The sequence below is a fragment of the Microcaecilia unicolor genome, chromosome 14 (assembly GCF_901765095.1).
Source record: "Microcaecilia unicolor chromosome 14, aMicUni1.1, whole genome shotgun sequence".
Classification (NCBI taxonomy): domain Eukaryota; kingdom Metazoa; phylum Chordata; class Amphibia; order Gymnophiona; family Siphonopidae; genus Microcaecilia; species Microcaecilia unicolor.
Window position 1 is genome coordinate 33,633,904 of NC_044044.1, and position 22,846 is coordinate 33,656,749.

Genomic DNA, 22,846 nt, shown 5'->3' on the forward strand with positions numbered 1-22,846 from the left:
ACAGAGAAAATGACAGCAGGAAAAGACCCCACCCCATTTGTCCACTAACTCTGTTGCCACCAAGTATCATCATGTATAAGAGCCCTCCTTATCCCGGACAGTCCCGCTCCTCAGCGCTCCACAACTTGGAGTAAAAGAGCTTACAAGACACATTCATATTTCCCCACAGCACCCCACCAGTCCCACACATCACCGTGGGGCTTTGGGACAGTCTAGAAATAGTTATTAATGCTTTGTACACGGCTCAAAGGGACTAATGCAGGTCAGAACGGTGAACATTCTATAAAACACTAGTATAAACGGCCCGTTTTGGTAGGCAATGAAACAGGCAGTAGCAAGGTAACCCCCCCTCCCCCCCCCCGCAGCGTCCCTCCTGTCTCCCCTGCTCCCCCTGCAACCACCCATGTCCAGCGACCCTCCCCTCCCCCCTCGGCGCATCACCCATGCCCCTTCAAAAAGAAAAAAGCCAAAAATCTGAAACCCGGCTCCGTAGACAGCCATCTGGCATTGGCTGTCATCTCTGCAGCCGCTCCTCCTCTCCCCTCTGATGTCGCTGCGCTCCTCCTGGGTCTTCCTGCAGGGACAGTGACGTGGAGGGGATAGGAGGAGCGGCTGCAGTGACGACAGCCAATGCCAAATGGCTGTCTACGGAGCCGCGTTTCAGGTTAAAAATCTTTTTTTGGCTTTTTTCTTTTTGTAACGGCCGCTGCTGCTCCACAGGAGAAACAGCAGCGGCCAGACAGCGTTAGTATTGGCGGCTGCGGGTGGCGAGGGAGTTGATGTGCCCGAGAGGGGGGGTAGGGGCTTTGGTGATGCGCCGGGGGGACGTTCTTGGGTGTTGCGCCGAGGGGGGCACTGAGAGCTGATTGGTAGGCAGGGGCCTACTCCTCCCCCTGCCTGGCTTGCGGTTTTGCAAGGCAGGGGCTTGGGTGTTGCGCCGAGGGGGGGGGGCACTGACAGCTGTTTCCCAGGCAGGGGAAGGAGTAGGGAAACACATGGAGCGTGTTTCCCTACTCCTCCCCTTGCCTTGGAATCAGCTGTCAGTGACATCACTGACGTCAGTGCATTCTAAACTGCCTAGCAGACCACCTCCAAGGGAGCCACGGTCCCAGGCACATTAGAATGTTGGAGGAGAGAATTATTATATAGGATTAGGAACCTGACACTTAGAGGGACAAAGGACGAACAGGTAGAGAAAGAGAAGAGAGGAAACTGGTAAACCTTGTTCTGTTCAGACCCCATACAACATGCTTGAGAAAAAGCCCCACACTGGTGGCAGCTGACTGCAGCCAGATACTGTATCAAGCCGTCCTCTTTTGGAGCCCTGGAGACGCTCTTAGGAGGGTCCAGCTCTTAAGATCTGTCCTCCTATCTCTCCTAGCAATGCCATCTGTTGAAATGACGGCGAGCAATTCCCTGCCCAAGCCGGTTGCTAAGGAGCAGCAGGTGCGCAAATACTTCCCCGAGACCTGGATTTGGGATCTGTACCCTATAAGGTATGTGGTGGATCAGACAGAAGGGTGGTGAATATGGGAATAGGGTGAATGGCTTCCGCACGATGTCAGCCTGCAAGTCTCTGGGTGCGACTGCTTCTCTTTTCTGTAATGTATAAATAGATTTTGGATTTTTCTGGTGGCTTTGAAACATTTTCTGAAGACAGCACACTTTTCATTTGATTAAAGCCACACATCAGGTTTTAAAAATGTCTTCTTTAGACTGTTTTTCGGGTGTTGGTGCTGTAGTCTTGCTCCACATGTATCTGTGTGAAATCTGCACGGGGTTCTGATGGAAATACGCTCCGTGCTGTCTTCCTAGTTGTGATCAGTATGGCATCAGGCCTTCATTGGCAGAACAATGTCTCTCTGATGAATGAAATAAAGAGGAGGAAGTAAATGAAAGATTTCCAAACAGCAGCTGAGGTACTGGAGCAGGGCAAGGAGTTGGGTCTCTTGGCTGGTTGTGCAGGAGACTGTAATTGCAGAGAAGAAATTGACACATTGTTTCACTCTCTTTCAAATCCCTCCTGTCCTTTCTTTCTTTCTTTCGTTCTGTCTCTTTCCTTTGTTTATAATTGTTACATTTTACATCTGTAGCTTAAAGTAGAACGATGGATCCTCAGGAGCATAGCCGAGATTGGGTGGCAGAGCTGGTGGTGGGAGGCGGGGCTGGTGATTGGGAGGCGGGGATAGTGCTGGGCAGACTTATACGGTCTGTGCCAGAGTCGGTGGCAGGAGGCGGGACTGGTGGTTGGGGGGGGCGGGGATAGTGCTGGGCAGACTTATACGGTCTGTGCCAGAGCCGGTGGTGGGAGGCGGGGATAGTGCTGGGCAGACTTATACGGTCTGTGCCAGAGCCAGTGGTGGGAGGCGGGGATAGTGCTGGGCAGACTTATACGGTCTGTGCCAGAGCCGGTGGTGGGAGGCGGGGATGGTGCTGGGCAGACTTATACGGTCTGTGCCAGAGCCGGTGGTGGGAGGCGGGGCTGGTGGTTGGGAGGCGGGGATAGTGCTGGGCAGACTTATACGGTCTGTGCCAGAGCCGGTGGTGGGAGGCGGGGCTGGTGGTTGGGAGGCGGGGATAGTGCTGGGCAGACTTATACGGTCTGTGCCAGAGCCGGTGGTGGGAGGCGGGGCTGGTGGTTGGGAGGCGGGGATAGTGCTGGGCAGACTTATACGGTCTGTACCAGAGCTGGTGGTTGGGAGGCGGGGATAGTGCTGGGCAGACTTATACGGTCTGTGCCCTGAAGAGGATAGGTACAAGGTAAGGTATACACAAAAAGTAGCTCATATGAGTTTATCTTGTTGAGCAGACTGGATGGACTGTGCAGGTCTTTTTCTGCCGTCATCTACTATGTTACTATGTAACCTGACTTTGCTCTTCAGACTCTGTAGGTTTTCAGTACATAGGGAAGGGTCTCATCCAGTTAGTGGAGCCTTAAGTTCCTTTGCACACTTTCCATGCCCCCCAACCATGGCTCTTCCCCAACACAAAGGGTTTTTTTTTTTTTTTTGAAAAGAGTGAAAGCCAAGGTTTTACTTGGGGGAGGGATATAATGTTCCTCAAAGCTTCTTAGAATCAGGTCTGAAGGCAGAGGAGACCCTGCAGCAGCTCCTGTTAAAATAGGCAGCAAGAAGTGATGACAGATAAAGAGCAACATAGCCCATCCGGTTTCCCTAGTTAGGTAGTCGGGGTCTCTAACCGCTGCTCTGTGCAGTTACCTTGGTCGCTGTTTTGAATGCCTATTTCTCGGTTTCCATCTTTTTTCAGTGCATGGGGGGGGGGGGGGAGGGGATACTCTCCCCTAGGAGCCTAGCAGGGGACAGGAGTCAGCACAGGCCACAGGGCCAGGGGATTTGTACCCCTTGTCACTTGTTTAGAAATGCTGGTTTTGTTAATGTGTCTCTCTCTCTTTCTCACGGTTTTTGCTTTCCACACAGTGAATCTGGGACAGCCGATGTTTCAGTGACTGCCCCTGATACTATCACAGATTGGAAGACCTCCATGTTCTGCACAGCAGATATCGGCTTTGGACTCTCACCAGCAGTAACACTAAGAACTTTTAAACCTTACTTTGTGGAAGTAACATTGCCGTATTCTGTGGTCAGGGAAGAGAGCTTCCTTCTAAAAGCCACAGTCGTGAATTACCAGCCTAACTGCATCAAGGTGAGGGACATCTCCTGACCCAGACCATGAAGGTGTGTCAATCCCCAGCTGCCTGACCAAGGTGACATCTTTCTCTGGCATGGATTGATCTGAGGGTCTTTCCACCTGATCACACTGCTGGGTAGACCGAGTTTATAACATGGTCTCCTTGTGATGAGTTGAGTTTTGTTCTGAAAGGTACTTATTATAGTATATCAGGGCTTCATGCAAAAAATACTCACTCCCCTGAAGACCCATGCTTTAGACTGGGGTAGGCAACCTTGGTCCTGTTGGGTTTTCAGGATTTCCTCAATGAATATGTATGAAGAAAGACTAAGGAGGCTAGGGCTATTCAGCTTGGAGAAGAGACGGCTGAGGGGAGACATGATAGAGGTATATAAAATAATGAGTGGAGTGGAACAGGTGGATGTGAAGCGTCTGTTCACGCTTTCCAAAAATACTAGGACTAGGGGGCATGTGATGAAACTACAGTGTAGTAAATTTAAAACAAATTGGAGAAAATGTTTCTTCACCCAACGTGTAATTAAACTCTGGAATTCGTTGCCGGAGAAAGTGGTGAAGGCGGTTAGCTTAGCAGAGTTTAAAAAGGGGTTGGACGGTTTCCTAAAGGACAAGTCCATAAACCGCTACTAAACGGACTTGGAAAAATCCACAATTCCAGGAATAACATGTATAGAATGTTTGTACGTTTGGGAAGTTTGCCAGGTGCCCTTGGCCTGGATTGACCGCTGTCGTGGACAGGATGCTGGGCTCGATGGACCCTTGGTCTTTTCCCAGTATGGCATTACTTATGTACTTATGAGATCTATTTGCATACAATGGAGGCAAATAGATCTAATGCATATTCATTGAGGAAATCCTGACATTGCGGGGGAGGGGGATGTGAACGTCTGCTGGAGATGTGATGCAATCTTATAATGCTAAGAAGCCTTTCCTAACTGCCTTCTCTCTTGCACAGATCCAAGTTACACTGGCAGAGTCCCAGGAGTTTAAGGCGGTGCCATGTGCTGACTGTCAGTATACCAGCTGCCTGTGTGCTGATCAAGGGAAGACATTCAGCTGGGAAGTGACAGCCACCAAACTGGGTAAGAGGGCTAATGCTATGAGGAACTCTCCCCCCCCCCCCCCCCTGCTCCTTTATGTTCTCATCTCTCCACTCTTTTCCTTACCTTTTTACAACCACCACTACCATCCTTTGGAAACTAAGTTGAGAAATGTTTTAGGAGGCCTTAACCTTCCAGTAGAGTTTCAGAGCGGCTTCGGAGTCTCTGCAGACTGAGTAGCACAGAAATTCTTCAGATATGACTGGTCCACGTTGGCCGGGAGTTTTAGAGACACCATTTGGACAGTCCGTCTGGAGAATACAGGGGCTCCTGCTGCAGACCCCACACTGTTTCAGTAGCCCTTTCCCCTGAATGCCTCCATGCTGTCTGTAACCCGTCTGAGATGGGTTACAGTGTGCTTGTCTGACATTGCTGTCTGGATGTCTCAATGCCACCTGAAATTAAATATGACCAAAACCGAGCTTCTCATTTTCCCCCCCAAACCCACCTCCCCACTCCCCCCGTTTTCTATTTCTGTTGATGGCTCTCTCATTCTCCCTGTCTCCTCAGCTCGAAACCTTGGGGTCATCTTTGACTCTTCTCTCTCCTTCTCTGCTCATATCCAGCAGATCGCCAAGACCTGTCGTTTCTTTCTTTACAACATCTGTAAAATCCGCCCCTTTCTTTCCGAGCACTCTACCAAAACCCTCATCCACACCCTTGTCACCTCTCGTTTAGACTACTGCAATCTGCTTCTTGCTGGCCTCCCACTTAGTCACCTCTCCCCTCTCCAGTCGGTTCAAAACTCTGCTTCCCGTCTCGTCTTCCGCCAGGGTCGCTTTACTCATACTACCCCTCTCCTCAAGACCCTTCACTGGCTCCCTATCCGTTTTCGCATCCTGTTCAAACTTCTTCTACTAACCTATAAATGTACTCACTCTGCTGCTCCCCAGTATCTCTCCACACTCGTCCTTCCCTACACCCCTTCCCGTGCACTCCGCTCCATGGATAAATCCTTCTTATTACTACTACTACTTAACATTTCTAAAGCGCTACTAGGGTTACGCAGCGCTGTACAGTTTAACATGGAAGGACAGTCCCTGCTCAAGGAGCTTACAATCTAAAAGACAGGTGTACAATCTAGAGACAGGTGTACAATCTAAAAGACAAGTGTAGAGACAATCTGATAGGGCATACTATATTTCTCAAAAGGTTAGGTGCCGAAGGCAGCATTGAAGAGGTGAGTTTTAAGCAGAGATTTGAAGATGGGTAGGGAGGGGGGCTTGGCGTAGGGGTTGATGAAGATTGTTCCAGGCATAGGGTGAGGCAAGGCAGAATGAGCGGAGCCTGGAGTTGGCAGTGGTGGAGAAGGGTACTGTTCCCTTCTCCACTGCTGCCAACTCCAGACTTCGCGCCTTCTGTCTTGCTGCACCCTACGGCTGGAATAAACTTCCTGAGCCCCTACATCTTGCCCCATCCTTGGCCACCTTTAAATCTAGACTGAAAGCCCACCTCTTTAACATTGCTTTTGACTCGTAACCACTTGTAACCACTCGCCTCCACCTACCCTCCTCTCCTCCTTCCTGTACACATTAATTGATTTGATTACTTTATTTTTTTGTCTATTAGATTGTAAGCTCTTTGAGCAGGGACTGTCTTTCTTCTATGTTTGTGCAGCGCTGCGTACGCCTCGTAGCGCTATAGAAATGCTAAATAGTAGTAGTAGTAGTCGTAGATGTTGTCTCCAGAGCTGATCACAGTAGTTGCAGTCTCACCAGTGATGGTATCACTTTTTTTTTTTTGCTGGTTCTGTTTCTGTCTATGGCACCAGGCTCTGCCACCTCGGGTCACCACCTTAATCACCAGGATCCACCCGAGGTCTCCGTTCTAGGACTTGCAAAGATGCTGCATCACAGACAGGAATATTGCAGCATTTAAGATTTTTTTTTTTTTTTAGTCTGACATGGGAGAGAGAGAGAGAGGGGCAAGACATTCTGCTTTTCATGTTCTCCAGGTGAGGTGAACCTGACCGTCAGCACCGAGGCCCTGAAGACCGAGGAGTTGTGTGGTAATGAGGTAACCGTGGTGCCCACGCAGGGCCGTGTGGATACGATCATCAAGCCGCTGCTTGTCAAGGTTGGTGGCCCTCTCTCCTACTTCCCTGTGGGGATGGCAGCTATGCATGCTGGGATTTGTAGTATTAAGTCTTTTTTTTTTTTCATTAGCAATCATCAATAAAAAGCACAACCACATGACGGGCACTACACAGTAACATAGTAGATGACAGCACATAAAGACCAGAATGATCCATCTGTCCTACAGTCACACTTGTTATCAATTCGTGGGAATTATGTGTTTGTTCCAGTTCTTATATGTCTTGGATCACCTCAAGATTTAGGATAGATTTTTTTTAATAGATTTTCTCCATCTTTCTTTCTTTCTTTCTTTTGCCTGGTTCATTGTCTATGGCTCCAGCCTGGTGGTGTGCTGGTGGAGAAAACAAACAGCTTTCTACTCTGCACAGGAGGTATAGGTAGGTATATGTCTATCTCAGTGCAGTGGCGTAACCACAGGTGGGCTTGGGTGGGCCAGGGCCCACCCATTTATGGCTCAGGCCCACCCAACAGTAGCACATGTTTAGTGGTAACTGGTGGGAATCCCAAGCTCTGCCAGCTGAAGATTTTCCCCTGATGGTAACGAAAATGACACCTGCGCATGCTCAGTTTTCAGTGCCTTCCTGCTGCCAAGTTGGAAAGAAGGGTTTTCCCATCAGCTGAGATTTTTTGGGGGGGAGGGGGGGGAAGAAAACTTGGTGCCCACCCAATTATTGCCTAGGCCCACCCAAAATCTGTTGTCTGGGTGCGCCCCTGTCTCAGTGGTTCCCCTCTGCCCCGCAAGACCTCTGGGCTCTATAAAACTGAAGCAGATGTTACAAATGCTGTGACCTTCCTCAGCTGCAGTTCTGACCTCCTGACACTAGAGGCAGGCTATGGCCTGTAGGAGTTCCAAATGGTGGTGATTTAACATCTTGGAATGAGTAGTGTGCTCGGCTCCCTTGAGTTGCCACAGACTGTCTCATACCACATGACTGGCCACTCTTTTTTTTGAATAAGTGGCTCTAATTAGCACATAATGTGTGGATTTAAAAATATCTTTCGTGCTTTGCTTTCTTTTTAAGACACACCAGCGGTGGAAGAGGTTTCTTTGAAGATTCCTGAAAACATTCTAGAAGATTCTGAAAGGGCTCGTATGTCTGTCCTGGGTAAGCAACCCAGCTTAATGGCTGCCTCGTCGGCCTTTGTGCTCTCAGTTCCTTGGGGTGGTGACCTCTTCCCTCCCTACCTCCGGTGCCTCCCACCCTTCACCTTCCCTCATCTCACTTCCTGAGCTCCCAGCGGTGGGTTCCAGTCTTGTGACTGATTGGTACAGCTCTTCCCCATGGGTTACTTGGACAGAGAGAGCTATGCTCCCAGTGCTCATTCTTGGCTTATTGGTGGCTGTATGCAGCATTGGTGGAAGCGACTTTGTGGTCTGCAGGGGCTTCAAGCTTCTTTCTTTCCCATCTTCTTGGCACAGGTGACATCATGGGGACAGCACTGCAGAACATCGATCAACTTATACAGATGCCATATGGCTGTGGGGAGCAGAATATGGTGAAGTTCTCACCCAATATTTTTACCCTGGAGTATCTGGAGAAGACAGACCAACTGATAGAGAAGACCAAGAGCAAGGCAGTAGAATTCCTAAAGAGTGGTGAGCGGAGGCCACATGTCCCACATTGAGCCTGAGGGTGTACTGCCTTCCTCTCCGGGATATGGCTAGATAGGACTCCAGCACTCAGGAAGTGAAATCCTAGAGTGATGAGGTGAAGACAGCACACGAGTCTCTGGATGGTCTTGCACCTATTGAGTGTTTGTTTGCATGTGTTTCTTCAGGTTACCAGCGGCAGCTGAATTATAAGCATGACGATGGATCCTATAGTGCGTTTGGGAAAAGTGATCCAGAGGGGAACACCTGGTGAGTTATAAAGAGAAACTCCCTGCCTCTTGTCATTCTCTTTGCGAGCAGCAGTATGGAAGATGCTGTTTCCTTTCTCCTTCCCTGGCAGGCTGACTTCTTTCGTGATAAAGTCATTTGGTCGAGCACGACCTTATATCTTTGTGGATGATCTACACATCCAACAGGGCGTAAGCTGGCTCAAGAGTCACCAGCTGCCGACTGGCTGTTTCCAAAGTGTGGGAAAACTCTTCCACACCTCCATGAAGGTAACATTGTCATGAATGCCCAGCTGTGTGTGCATCAGAGGCATATGGTGTGAGCAGTGGGATATCATGGAGAATTCTAGCACAAGGTAGTACTTTCTTCCATGCACCATCTTATGTGGGTGCTCATACGCTGAGAGGGGGAGGTCCCAGAGGACGTTGACTGCTGCCTCTCTCCTGCAGATCTGTCAACTTGTACCAAAAGGGGTGTGGCAGGAAGGCAAGATATCTGGGATTCATGGAGGGCATTGGGCTTGCAGAGCATGTGCAGGATTACTTCAGGGTCACTGCTGAGCTCAGAAATGTGCAGACGAGAGGGGGAAGCCTGGGCAATAGAGTAGAAGTGCAACATTTTATACCACTGTCCAGCTGTAATCTCTGTTTTCTTCTGTTCCATCCCTTTCCCCCTCCCCCACCAGGGCGGAGTAAATGATGATCTCTCTCTCTCAAGCTACATAACGGGGGCACTGCTAGATCTGGGAATCCCGGCCAGTGTAAGTACAGTTAGAGGATTTTACTGCCTTTCTCCCAAGAGATTCCCCCATAGCCATAAGTTCCAACTTTGTTTTTCTTTTTTGCTCCAATTTTCTATTGATTATCCTTCTTTAATGACTACCCATTTCTCTGGCATCTGCTACAGTAGGGTTTTCCTGCCCCCTAGGGGGCTCACAATGTGAAGCAACAGAGGGTCAATTGACCTGCCCAAGACCACAAGGAGCAACGGTGGAATTTGAACTCTGACTTCTGCTTCTCTAACCCCTCAACCAGTCTTCATGCTTGTCAGCCCTGACAGGAGTTTTCACATGACCTAGTACATATGTGTTCCTGTGTACAGGATCCCATTACGGAGGGAGGATTGCGCTGCTTGAAGGCTGAAGTAGACAAAGTGACCAGCATGTACACACAAGCGTTGATGGCTTACACGTTCACGCTAGCTGGGGAGAATGAGCTGAGGCAGGTCCTGCTAGAGAAACTGGAAAAGCAGGCTGTTAAATCAGGTGAGCAGCGAAGGAGGCAGGCAGCCTTTTTCAACCAGCTGCAGAGACTCTGCTAGGGCTCAGCCTGCCCTCCCCACAGTTCCCAGGATGAGTTTTCTGAGCAGCCAAGTTCTGCTGCAGTTTCCACATCTTCTCAGAGAGGCTCCTTTTACACACACCGGCACAACTGCCTGAAATGACTCTGCTGGCTTGCAATACCTAGGGAAGCCACTGCATGGCGCCCTTGCATTACAGATGGCAGATTTCCCCTGGTATTCAGCCTGTTGCCATCAGTGTCCGGGCTGTGGCTGTGAATTTCCAGGTATACAGAGCAGGGAGAACATATCTGGTTAAGTGCGATATTCAGCACTTAACAAGCTATGGCGAATCGCAGCAAGAGAGGACTGACCTTTATGCGGTTATCTTGGCTGGGTAAGTGCTGGATACCGGCACTTAAGTTGCCAAGTGCTGATTTTGCCTCCAAAATAGCCAGTTTCCCGTTGGACAGTAACTGGTTAAAGTGTCCGCTTAGCCTCGGACAAGTGATCGAACTGGCCAGGAACCCTTTCTGGCTGGTTAAATCACATTAAATGTTGGCACCTACTAAAATGGCTCCAGGTCAATTGAGACCCCGATCCACCCCTGGATCTACAGCAACCCCCTTTCTAAGAAAGCAGGAATTACAAATGTAAAAACTCAAGGAGGCCAAAAGCAGCTGCTGCTCTTAATTTCTGGAGGAAAGTACAATGGCTCAGATTGGTGTAATATTTTTAGGCTGTTCACACTTGTAAGATCCACAGTCATATGTACATAAGTGTTGCCACACTGGGACAGACCGAAGGTCCATCAAGCCCAGCATCCTGTTTCCAACAGTGGCCGATCCAGGTCACAAATACCTGGCAAAAAGAGTAGTAACATTCCATGTAGAACCCCAAAGGGTAGCAAGATTCCATGCAGAATTTCAAAGAGTAGCAACATTCCATGTAGAACCCCAAAGAGTAGCAAGATTCTAGAATTCTAAAGAATAACAAGATTCCATGCAGAATTTCAAAGTGTAGCAACATTCCATGTAGAACCCCAAGGAGTAACAAGATTCTACAATTCTAAAGAATAACAAGATTCCTTGCAGAATTTCAAAGAGTAGCAACATTCCATGGAGAACCCCAAAGAGTAGCAAGATTCTAGAATTCTAAAGAATAACAAGATTCCATGCAGAATTTCAAGGAGTAGCAACATTCCATGGAGAACCCCAAAGAGCAGCAAGATTCCATTTAGAATCCCAAGTACATAAGTACATAACGTTGCTATACTGGGACAGACCAAAGGTCCATCAAGCCCAGCATCCTGTTTCCAACAGTGGCCGATCCAGGTCACAAATACCTGGCAAAAAGAGTAGTAACATTCCATGTAGAACCCCAAAGGGTAGCAAGATTCCATGCAGAATTTCAAAGAGTAGCAACATTCCATGTAGAACCCCAAAGAGTAGCAAGATTCTAGAATTCTAAAGAATAACAAGATTCCATGCAGAATTTCAAAGTGTAGCAACATTCCATGTAGAACCCCAAGGAGTAACAAGATTCTACAATTCTAAAGAATAACAAGATTCCTTGCAGAATTTCAAAGTGTAGCAACATTCCATTTAGAACCCCAAAGAGTAGCAAGATTCCATTCAGAATCCTAAGTACATACGTTTTGCCATACTGGGACAGACCAAAGGTCCATCAAGCCCAGCATCCTGTTTCCAACAGTGGCCAATCCAGGTCTCAAGTACCTGGCAGAAGCCCAAAGAGTAGCAACATTCCATGTAGAACCCCAAAGAGTAGCAAGATTCTAGAATTCTAAAGAATAACAAGATTCCATGCAGAATTTCAAAGAGTAGCAACATTCCATGTAGAACCCCAAAGAGTAGCAAGATTCTAGAATCCTAAAGTGTAACAAGATTCCTTGCAGAATTTCAAAGTGTAGCAACATTCCATTTAGAACCCCAAAGAGTAGCAAGATTCCATTCAGAATCCTAAGTACATACGTTTTGCCATACTGGGACAGACCAAAGGTCCATCAAGCCCAGCATCCTGTTTCCAACAGTGGCCAATCCAGGTCTCAAGTACCTGGCAGAAGCCCAAAGAGTAGCAACATTCCATGTAGAACCCCAAAGAGTAGCAAGATTCTAGAATTCTAAAGAATAACAAGATTCCATGCAGAATTTAAAAGTGTAGCAACATTCCATGTAGAACCCCAAGGAGTAACAAGATTCTACAATTCTAAAGAATAACAAGATTCCATGCAGAATTTCAAAGAGTAGCAACATTCCATGTAGAACCCCAAAGAGTAGCAAGATTCTAGAATCCTAAAGTGTAACAAGATTCCTTGCAGAATTTCAAAGTGTAGCAACATTCCATTTAGAACCCCAAAGAGTAGCAAGATTCCATTCAGAATCCTAAGTACATATGTTTTGCCATACTGGGACAGACCAAAGGTCCATCAAGCCCAGCATCCTGTTTCCAACAGTGGCCAATCCAGGTCTCAAGTACCTGGCAGAAGCCCAAAGAGTAGCAACATTCCATGTAGAACCCCAAAGAGTAGCAAGATTCTAGAATTCTAAAGAATAACAAGATTCCATGCAGAATTTCAAAGTGTAGCAAGATTCCATTTAGAACCCCAAAGAGTAGCAAGATTCCATTCAGAATCCCAAGTACATAGGAGTTGCCATACTGAGACAGACTGAAACTCTATCAAGCCCCGTATCCTGTTTCCAACAGTGGCCGATCCAGGTCACAAATACCTGGCAAGATCCCAGTCTCGGTCCTCTCTGCCTCATTCCTCTAAGCACTTGGCTTCTGCTTTAATTTTAGAGGGACAAATGCACTGGGAGCCCACACCTCACTCTGAACAGGAGAAGGAGGCTTTCTGGTACAGAGCGCCATCTGCTGAAGTGGAGACCAGTGCTTACGTTCTCCTGGCCTATATGTCCAACCCACAGTTCACCAAAGAAGACGTCGGTAAAGCAACAGAAATGGTCAACTGGCTGACAAAGCAACAGAACGCCTATGGAGGCTTCTCCTCCACTCAGGTACCTGCAACTCTTTTATTGGTTGTGGGGGGGGGGGGGGGGGGAGGAGTGTGAATCCTGACACTAGTGCACTGGAGTGTAAGCATGTCCCTGTGTTCAGGGCTGGGAGGGTGAAATTGCTGATCTGCTGTTAGTGATCTGTAATCCTGTTGTTAAAATCGTCCAGAGTATCTGAAGATGGGAAGGTGGCCAATGTTATGCTGATTTTTAAAGAGGGTTCCAGGGGTGATCCAGGAAATTACAGACTGGTAAACCTGGCGTTAGTGCCAGGGGAAATAGTGGAAACCTTTATTTATTTATTTGTTACATTTGTATCCCACATTTTTCCACCTATTTGCAGGCTCAATGTGGCTTACATAGTACTGTAAAGGCATTCGCCCAGTCTGGTAAAGAACAAATGCAAAGTGGTGTGTGTTAGGATAAAGTTCATGTGTTACAGACACATTTGGGAATCGTAGAGAGGAAGAGTTATGTTTTATGTCCATTGCGAGCTTTGGTTTCGTTGTGTAGCAGGGTACACGTAGACGAACATGGTTTAATGGGACAGAGTCAGCACGGGTTCAGCCAAGGGAAGTGTTGCCTCACCAATTTGCATCATAAGTAGATAAGTACATAACTATTGCCATACTGGGGAAAGACCAAAGGTCCATCGAGCCCAGCATCCTGTTTCCAACAGTGGCCAATCCAGGTCACAAGTACCTGGCAAGATCCCCAAAAAGTATAATACATTTTATGCTGCTTATCCCAGAAATAGTGGATTTTACCCAAGTCCAATTTAATAATGGTCTATGGACTTTTCCTTTAGGAAGCCGCCCAAACCTTTTTTAAACTCTGATAAGCTAACCGCCTTTACCACATTTTCTGGTAACGAATTCCAGAGTTGAATTACACATTGAGTGAAGAAAACATTTCTCCGATTCGTTTTAAATTTACTACTTTGTAGATTTGTCCCATGCCCCCTAGTCCTAGTATTTTTCAAAAGTGTAAACAGACGCTTCACATCTACCCATTCCACTCCACTCATTATGTTATAGACCTCTATCGTATTTCCCCTCAGCCGTCTTTTCTCCATGCTGAAGAGCCCCAGCCGCGTTAGCCTTTCCTCATAGGGAAGTCGTCCCATCCCCTTTATCATTTTTGTCGCCCTTCTCTGCACCTTTTCTAATTCCACTATATCTTTTTTGAGATGCGGCAACCAGAATTCAACACAATATTCGAGGTGCGGTTGCACCATGGAGCGATACAAAAGCATTATAACATCCTCATTTTTGTTTTCCATTCCTTTCCTAATAATATCTAACATTCTATTTACTTTCTTAGCCAAAGCAGCACACTGAGTGGAAGGTTTCAACGTATCATCAACGACGACACCTAGATCCCTTTTTTGGTCAGTGACTCCTAACATGGAATCTTGCATGACGTAGCTATAATTCGGGTTCCTCTTTCCCACATGCATCACTTTGCACTTGCTCACATTAAACGTCATCTGCCATTTAGGCGCCCAGTCTTGTAAGGTCCTCTTGTCATTTTTCACACTCCTCCCGCGATTTAACGACTTTGAATAACTTTGTGTCGTCAGTAAATTTAATTACCTCACTAGTTACTCCCATCTGTAGGTCATTTATAAATATGTTAAAAAGCATAGACCCCTGGGGAACCCCACTAACTACCCTTCTCCATTGAGAATACTGACCATTTAACCCTACTCTCTGTTTTCTATCTTTTAACGAGTTTTTAATTCATAATAGGACACTACCTCCTATCCCATGACTCTCCAATTTCCTCTGGAGTCTTTCATGAGGTATATTGAAGATTTCGTTGAAGGCGTGAATAAACATGTGGATAAAGCTGAGCTGGTTGATGTAGTGTATCTGGATTTTCGGAAAGCTTTTCACAAAGTTCCTCATGAGAGACGCCTGAGAAAATTAAAAAGTCATGGGATAGGAGGCAATGTCCTTCTATGGATTAGAAATTGGTTTTTGGAAAGAAAACAGAGGGTAGGGTTAAGTGACCATTTTTCTCAGTGGAGGAGGGTGAATAGTGGAGTCCCACAGGGATTGGTACTTGGGACTGGTGCTATTTCACATATTTATAAATGATCTGGAAATTGGAGCGACGAGTGAGGTGATTAAATTTGCAGTTGCGATGACACAAAAGCATTCAAAGTTGTCAAAACGCAGGCGGATTTTGAAAAATTGCAGGAAGACCTTAGGAAACTGGAAGGCTGGGCGTCCAAATGGCAGATGAAATTTAATGTGGACAAATGCAAACTGATGCACATTGGGAAGAATAATCTGAATCATAGTCACCTGATGCTAGGGTCCACCTTAGGAATCAGCACTCAAGAAAACGATCTAGGTGTCATTGTAGACAATATATTGAAATCTTCTGCCCAGTATGTGGTGGTGGCCAAAAATGGAAACAGGATGCTAGGAATTATTAGGAAAGGGATTCAGAATAAGACCAAGAATCTTATAGTGTCTCTGTATCACTCCATGGTACAACCTCATCTTGAGTATTGCGTTCAATTCTAGTCAACGTATTAAGAAAAGATATAGCGGAATTAGAAAACGTTCAAAGAAGAATGACCAAAATGATGAAGAGGATGGGACTCCTCTCATATGAGGAAAGACTAAAGAGGTTAGGGCTCTTCAGCTTGGAAAAGAGATGGCTGGGGGAAGGGGGATATGATTGAAGTCTATAAAATCCTGAGTGGTGTAGAACAGGTAAAAGTGAATCGATTTTTCACTCTTTCAAAAAGTACAAAGACCAGGGGACACTCAATGAAATGACACGGAAATACTTTAAAAACAAATAGGAGGAAATATTTTGTCACTCATTAATAGTTAAGCTCTGGAACTCGCTGTCGGAGGATGTGGTAACAGCGTTTAGAGTATCTGGGTTTAGAACAGGTTTGGAAAGTTCCTGGAGGAAAAATCCATAGTCTGCTATTGAGAGAGATAGACATGGGGAAGCCACTGCTTGCCCTGGGATTGGTAGCCTGAAATGTTTCTGCCAGGTACTTGTGACCTGGATTGGCCACTGTTGGTAACAGGATACTGGGCTGGATGGACCTTTGGTCTTTCCCAGTATGGCAACTCTTATGTACTTATGTACTTGGAATTCTGAATGGAATCTTGCTACTCTTTGGGGTTCTACATGGAATGTTGCGGTTTCTGCCAGGTACTTGTGACCTGGATTGGCCACTGTTGGAAACAGGATGCTGGGCTTGATGGACCTTTGGTCTTTCCCAGTATGACAATACTTATGTACTTGGAATTCTGAATGGAATCTTGCTACTCTTTGGGGTTCTACATGGAATGTTGCGGTTTCTGCCAGGTACTTGTGACCTGGATTGGCCACTGTTGGTAACAGGATACTGGGCTGGATGGACCTTTGGTCTTTCCCAGTATGGCAACTCTTATGTACTTATGTACTTGGAATTCTGAATGGAATCTTGCTACTCTTTGAAATTCTGCATGGAATCTTGTTGTTCTTTAGAATTCTAGAATCTTGCTACTCTTTGGGGTTCTACATGGAATGTTGCGGTTTCTGCCAGGTACTTGTGACCTGGATTGGCCACTGTTGGTAACAGGATACTGGGCTGGATGGACCTTTGGTATGGTTATTGTGGGGGGGGGGGGGGGTGTAAGGATTTCACGTTCACAGCTGGGTGAATCCTGGCCCTGTTGGCAGTAGCATGTAAAGATTTGATTGTGCCTGGGGCTGTATGCAATGTAATGAGTTGCTTTGTCTGTCTTGTTTTCCAGGACACAGTAGTCGCCTTGCAGGGTCTGGCAAAATATGCTTCTGCTACATACAGCAAGAAAGGTGACATTGCAATACGTGTGAAATCCAAGACCGGCTTTCAGAAGGAGTTCCATGTGGATAACTCCAATCGGTTACTGCTTCAGGAGACATCTCTTCCCGAAATCCCAGGGGAGTATGTGGTGGAGGCCACTGGGGACGGATGTGCATATGTGCAGGTAAGCGATGGAGCCGGCAGATCTCCGAGATCCCAGAGCCTGGCACATGGCTCCTCCCACCTCTGGGCTTCTTTCAAATGAATCTAGTTTCAGTCTGTTTCCCCTCCTTTAGGCATCCATGAGGTATAACATCCCACCTCCAAAGAGCGATGCAAGCTTTGAGCTCCATGTGGAGACGGTGCCCGGGACCTGCAGCGGTGAAAAGGCGGAAACACATTTTGACATTCATATTACTGCACGGTAAGGTAGGAGAGGTGATATGGACCCAGGGCCGGTCAAACCCGGTAAGCTGGGTAAGCACCACAGGGGGGCACCTGCCTTCAAGGGCGCCACTGTGGCACTGCGCCGCCATACCGCGCCGCCCTTGGTGCTTTAAATCTTTAATTTTACCTCCGTTCCAGCAGCCGCGCCATTTGAAAGCCCTGCCCTGTCTCTAGCCTTCCCTCCCTTCGTGAGTTCGTTCCGCAGTCCCGCCTTCTGACGTAATTTCCTCAAGGGCGGGACTCTGAGGGAACAAACTCATGAAGGGAGGGAAGGCTAGAGATGGGGCAGGGCTTTCAAATGACACGGCTGCTGGAACGGAGGTAAAATTAAAGATTTAAAGCACCAAGGACGACGCGGTATGGCGGGGGATGGGAGCGAAGGAGAATCGCTGGACGGGGCAGGGTGGGAGAAAGGAGATGCTGGGGAGGGCGCCGCCAACTCATAGTCTGCTGGGGGGCACCAGAGACCCTAGGACCGGCCCTGTATGGACCAGTAGGGGGCCTGTCATAACGATGGTACAGGCCTGAGGATTGTGTTTGTAGTGACGGCTGCATGTAATGAGGGTGTCTGTGTGTGAGGGGGGGCAGGCAACCGCATATTATGCTGAGAATCCCCCCTCCCTTCTTTTTGCAGTTACACCGGTGACCGCACAGCCTCAAACATGGCTATTATCGAGGCAAAGATGTTGTCCGGGTTCATCCCTGTGAAAAGGACTATAAAGGAGGTAGGAGGGGGGGGAGGGGATGGGTGGATAGTTTCTAATGAGATGGGGGGGGGGGGGGGGGGAAGACAGCAGATCACAGAACCAGGGAGGAGTGGGTCTATGTTCACAAGTAGAATTAGGATCCAGCTCTGTGCAAGCCCCATCATTGTACCAAGGAGGGGCAAGCTGTATTGTGTTTGTACCCCAACCATTCTGAAATGTTGGGGAGGGGGGAGAGGGAATGTATAGGATTAGGAAACTCCTACCCCCCCCCCCCCCCCCTTCCAGCTTAATCCCTTTCTTGTTACCTCACAGCTGGAGAAGACAGGACAAGTGAAGAAAACAGAGGTCACCCCAGAGGAAGTTGTCCTCTACCTGGAGGAGGTGAGAGCAGTCTGGGACGGGGTGAAGGAGGAGGATCCGGTCAGGGGGGGTGAGAGGGTGGGGGAGGATCCAATCAGGGAGGTGATGGAACTGGGAGAGGCCAGGTCAGGGGAGGTGAGTGAGTGGTGTGGGGAATGAGAGATTAATGACTAAAAGCAGGGGTAATGGATTGGAGTTGGAGGTGTGTGAGAGGGTTAACAGCGGGGACCACAGCCATTGGTGGGCCTGAGGTCCCACTGCTTTGTAATCGGGGTCACCCAGTCGGGCCAGTGAGAGGAAAACTGGAAGTGATGTCAAGAGCTGCACAATCTATCTGAAACCCACCTGTGTAAAAACCTCAGACCCCAGTAAAACCTTACTCTTGGCAATGGCACTGGGTTACAGGGGTCTAATGAGGAAAATACCAAAACCAATACAGTTCTTTTAAACAGAAGGGTTCATTGCGGTGTACAATAGTAGAGATAATACAGATCATCTATCGATATATAACATTAAAAACAATGACCTTGACGTGATCCCAGTGATGGGGCTTCCCTGATTACAGACAACTGAATCTGTGAATTGGGAGCCAGATGGACTGACAAGACAGTGAAATACTTCCAATTAACTCTTTCCTATTTCATCCCCAGCTCACCAACCAGCCCCAAACCATCACTTTCTCAGTGGAGCAGGACATCCTAGTGAAGGGCCTGAAGCCGGCCACAGTGAAAGTCTACGATTATTACAAGATAGGTGAGTACAGGGTCCAGCACACCCTCCTCTGTGCTCTGAGTCATCATTAGTCCACTGGGAAGACAGTGACTCTGAAAGTGGGGTCCAGCCCCCCCAGACATGAAAAGGCTCAGCTTCAGTCCCTGCAATGCAGCACTTGGGAAGGGGGTTAAAGTTCACTGCAAAGAGTGGTGTCCTGTATTTGGGGTGCTGACATGCAAGGGAGCAGTACAGGACTGGGAGGGTGCGAGAAGCTGATGGGGACCAAGGGGATGGTGAAGGAGTAGCCTAGTGGTAAGTGCAGCAGGGGATCCTGGAGTTTGATTCCCACTGCAGCTCCTTGTGACCCTGGGCAAGTTATTTAACCCTCCATTGCCCCAGGTACAAATATACTATGTAAACCACTTTGAATGTAGTTGCAAAAACCACAGAAAGGCAGTATATCAAGTCCCATTCCCCCCTTTCTCCCCCCATGGTACCAAACCGTGGCCAGGGACAGGGAGATGCTGAGCTGCAGAGAAATTTAACAAGCAGAAAGTACATAAGTATTGCCATACTGGGAAAGACCAAAGGTCCATCGAGTCCAGCATCCTGTTTCCAACAGTGGCCAATCCAGGTCACAAATACCCGGCAAGATCCCAAAAAAGTACAAAACATTTTAAACTGCTTATCCCAGAAATAGTGGATTTTCCCCAAGTCCATTTAATAACGGTCTATGGACTTTTCCTTTAGGAAGCCGTCCAACCCTTTTTTAAACCCTGCTAAGCTGACCGCCTTTACCACATTCTCTGTAGGTGATAACGCCTCTGTTCAGGGCTCTGATGACACCTCAGCAGGGACACCTCCAGCTCTGAGGCTGGAGCTGGTCCAGCGAATGGTTGCCAAAATGGTGATGGGGTGTACCCTAAAAGTCATATTACAACAGGCTCAGGGACCCTACTCTACAGGAAAAAGAGATTTAAATACCTTAAAGGAGATTGTACTGAAGTTCTACAATGAGGAGTCACAATATGAAAGACCAAGGTTGGGGGGGAGGGGGACTGGGAACAAAGCAAAGGAAATATTTTTCATGGAAAAATTGGTGGATGTCTCCAATACCCTCACAGAGGAGGGGGTAGGACAAAAACATTACTGGAACAAAGGTAGGTAGGGGAGAAGCTCCTTCACCACAGTTCCTCTAATTTGGTGGCTGGGAGGATTATGTCAAGACTTGGAATGGGGGAGTAGACTAGAGCAGTGGGGCTGAGAATCAGGGAAGCTAAGGGTTCAAATCCCCACCACAACCTGATGCTGCTTAGGGAGGTCACATCACTATCTTCCGCATCAGGTAAACCCTATACTCTGAGGCCCACAGTGCTAACTCTGTCCTTCACTGGAATTAACACACTTTAGTAAATGGAGCTGTTAGAGTGTAACCCCCCCCCTCCCTAAGGCAGGGTCATGTGAACCGTGTAACTCACCATGGAGTGTGTATTTGCAGAGAAAAGTCAGAAAGGGGGCCTGCAGGTTGGTTGAAGTAAAGCTTAGCCTATCAATGGAGAGACTAGGTGGAGGGCAGTGGTAGGAAAAGGTTTGAGAGGCTGTGTGAAAGGGGAGAGCTGGTGTTGGATTCCATATGGAGAAGTGTTATAAACATCTACCTACATTGCCTGGAGTTTCAAATGTACACTGGATGGAAAAATTAGGTTGTCATCTGCGGCACTCTGTTTTATCTAAGAAAACACATCTAAGCATTTGTCAGCTAGAGTATCCTTGCAGTAGTTAACCTAGAATGTTTATATGTGTATGATTTAAAGAGGAGGGGAATTAATCTGCGGGGGGTGGGGGGGTGGAATTCTCTGTCAACATTAGAAAGCCCCATTCAGCTGCGTGTGAAATCAGCCCTAGATCCAACACTTTCCTAATTGATATTCTATTTTGCATTTCAGAGGACCATGACGTGGCAGAGTACAGCGCCCCCTGCAGTACAGGTATGGAGAAATTCTGCTAGGCATTTGCTGATGTGGCTCAGTCTCCTCTCTGGGCAGATGTGAAATTAGGTCTGCAAGGGCTGAAGTGTTCAGTGCTTACCAAGGTTTTATCATACTCTTATTTTATGCAATAGGAAAAAGCACCAAGACATCATAGAAATCGACTTCATCTCCCCCCCCTCCCCCCCAAAGCCTTTCCACGCTGAAGATCACCTCCCTGCCAGTCCAGCAAGTTGAAAAGTGACTGGGATTGATGACATGTTGGAAACGAAAACAGCAGCTCTGCCCCCCCCCCCCCCCCCCCCCCCGGAATATCTGTGGACAAAGCCCTTTGGGGAGTGTTTCAAGATGTTTCATATTCCAAGGGTAGCTGCTATTTTATTCCATGTAGGGGTAAGAGATGGGGAGTGCGAGTGGAATAAATGAGACTAAACACCATCCAACACGATTAAAGCATTTATGTATTTGTCTGTACTGCAAAATGAAATGTTAAAAAAACAAAACCAGTTAGGTCCCGATTTCATTGTCCTGTTCCCAAGTCCCTCATTTCCAGTTCCCACAGTGCAAAAAAATGACTTCTTCGCCTTTCAAGGACTCCTTGATTTATAAGCAGGGAAGAAAAAGTGCCTGCAGTGGTCTGAAGTTCGCAGGAGAGCGGAAAGTAGAGATTCTGCAGAGATTTCTGTGGATAAAGGGTTAAGCTGAGCCTTGCTCAAACCTACAGAAAATCAAGGGTTGAATTTAAGTCTTAAAAATTGCCGATAACAAATGAACAGAGCATTCATATGGAAGCTTCTCTTGGTTATGAGCACAGATGGAGAAGCCAGGGCACCCCTCCAAGGGCAATAACCAGTAGCTGCCCTGCCCTTCCCCACTGTTTCATCAGCTTGCAAACCTCAGAACCCAGAAGCTGCTGCCAAGACCACACACCCCTCAGATCCTCCTTCCAAGTCCAGGAACAAATGGACCTCTGTCCTCTTGCCTACCAAGAAAAGGAAGGGAATTTCCCTGGATGTATGCTGGAAGCTGTTAAAAGGAACATGGATCCTGCTGACCTTTCTCTCTCTCTCTTCTCTACATGGTTATGCAATTTAACCTTCAGGGGAGGGGGTGGCAAGATGAGTTTACCACTGAAGGCTCTGAGGGTGTCAAAATTCTCCACACCAGCCAACCTCAACCCTCCTGTGCTAGGGACCTGCGGGAAATTTGCTTCTCGCTGGTCTCCCGCTCAGCCATCTATCTCCTCTTCAATCTGTCCAAAACTCTGCTGCGCGTCTTATATTCCGCCAGAGTCGCTATACTCACGTTAGCCCTCTCCTCAAGTCGCTTCACTGGCTCCCTATCCGCTTCCGCATACGGTTCAAACTTCTGCTTTTGACCTACAAGTGCATCCACTCCGCAGCTCCTCAGTACCTTTCCACGCTCATCTCTCCCTACACTCCTCCCTGTGAACTCCATTCGCTGGGTAAATGTCTCCTGTCGTCCCCCTTCTCCCCCACTGCTAACTCCAGGCTCTGTTCCTTCTATCTCGCTGCTCCCTATGCCTGGAATAGACTCCCTGAGCCAGTACGTCAGGCTCAGTCTCTGGCTGTCTTCAAGTCTAGGCTTAAAGCCCACCTCTTTGCTACTCCTAACCATGACTCTCTTACTCAACACCCTCACTTATCACCCCTAGCTGTCTGTTCGTCTGTCCAATTTAGATTGTAAGCTCTGTTGAGCAGGGACTGTCTTTTCATGTTAATTTGTACAGCGCTGCGTAAGTCTAGTAGCGCTATAGAAATGTTTAGTAGTAGTAGTATGAGCCAAGTATAGG

The 22,846-nt window shown here is 47.6% G+C and overlaps 2 protein-coding genes across 3 annotated transcripts in view; both read left to right on the forward strand.

Moving 5' to 3' along the window:
- LOC115457683 (alpha-2-macroglobulin-like protein 1) overlaps positions 1-21,473 on the forward strand; it is a 47,305-nt gene extending 25,832 nt beyond the window's left edge. Inside the window, exons 18-36 of one of the 2 annotated variants that reach the window (XM_030187224.1) lie at positions 1,382-1,496; positions 3,438-3,663; positions 4,622-4,748; positions 6,721-6,842; positions 7,182-7,239; positions 7,885-7,968; positions 8,283-8,459; positions 8,642-8,723; positions 8,815-8,971; positions 9,388-9,462; positions 9,804-9,966; positions 12,798-13,015; positions 16,786-17,001; positions 17,114-17,241; positions 17,899-17,989; positions 18,284-18,352; positions 18,982-19,084; positions 20,992-21,033; positions 21,168-21,473. In XM_030187224.1, coding sequence (XP_030043084.1) covers positions 1,382-1,496; positions 3,438-3,663; positions 4,622-4,748; positions 6,721-6,842; positions 7,182-7,239; positions 7,885-7,968; positions 8,283-8,459; positions 8,642-8,723; positions 8,815-8,971; positions 9,388-9,462; positions 9,804-9,966; positions 12,798-13,015; positions 16,786-17,001; positions 17,114-17,241; positions 17,899-17,989; positions 18,284-18,352; positions 18,982-19,084; positions 20,992-21,033; positions 21,168-21,190 — 2,276 coding nt within the window. In that variant the 3' untranslated portion in view covers positions 21,191-21,473. The remainder of the gene's footprint in view (positions 1-1,381; positions 1,497-3,437; positions 3,664-4,621; positions 4,749-6,720; positions 6,843-7,181; positions 7,240-7,884; positions 7,969-8,282; positions 8,460-8,641; positions 8,724-8,814; positions 8,972-9,387; positions 9,463-9,803; positions 9,967-12,797; positions 13,016-16,785; positions 17,002-17,113; positions 17,242-17,898; positions 17,990-18,283; positions 18,353-18,981; positions 19,085-20,991; positions 21,034-21,167) is intronic. The other variant, XM_030187225.1, reaches the window with a different exon arrangement.
- The window catches only part of FOXJ2 (forkhead box J2), a 584,760-nt gene that overhangs the window by 79,610 nt on the left and 482,304 nt on the right, over positions 1-22,846 (forward strand). The gene's annotated exons all lie outside the window — the stretch shown is intronic.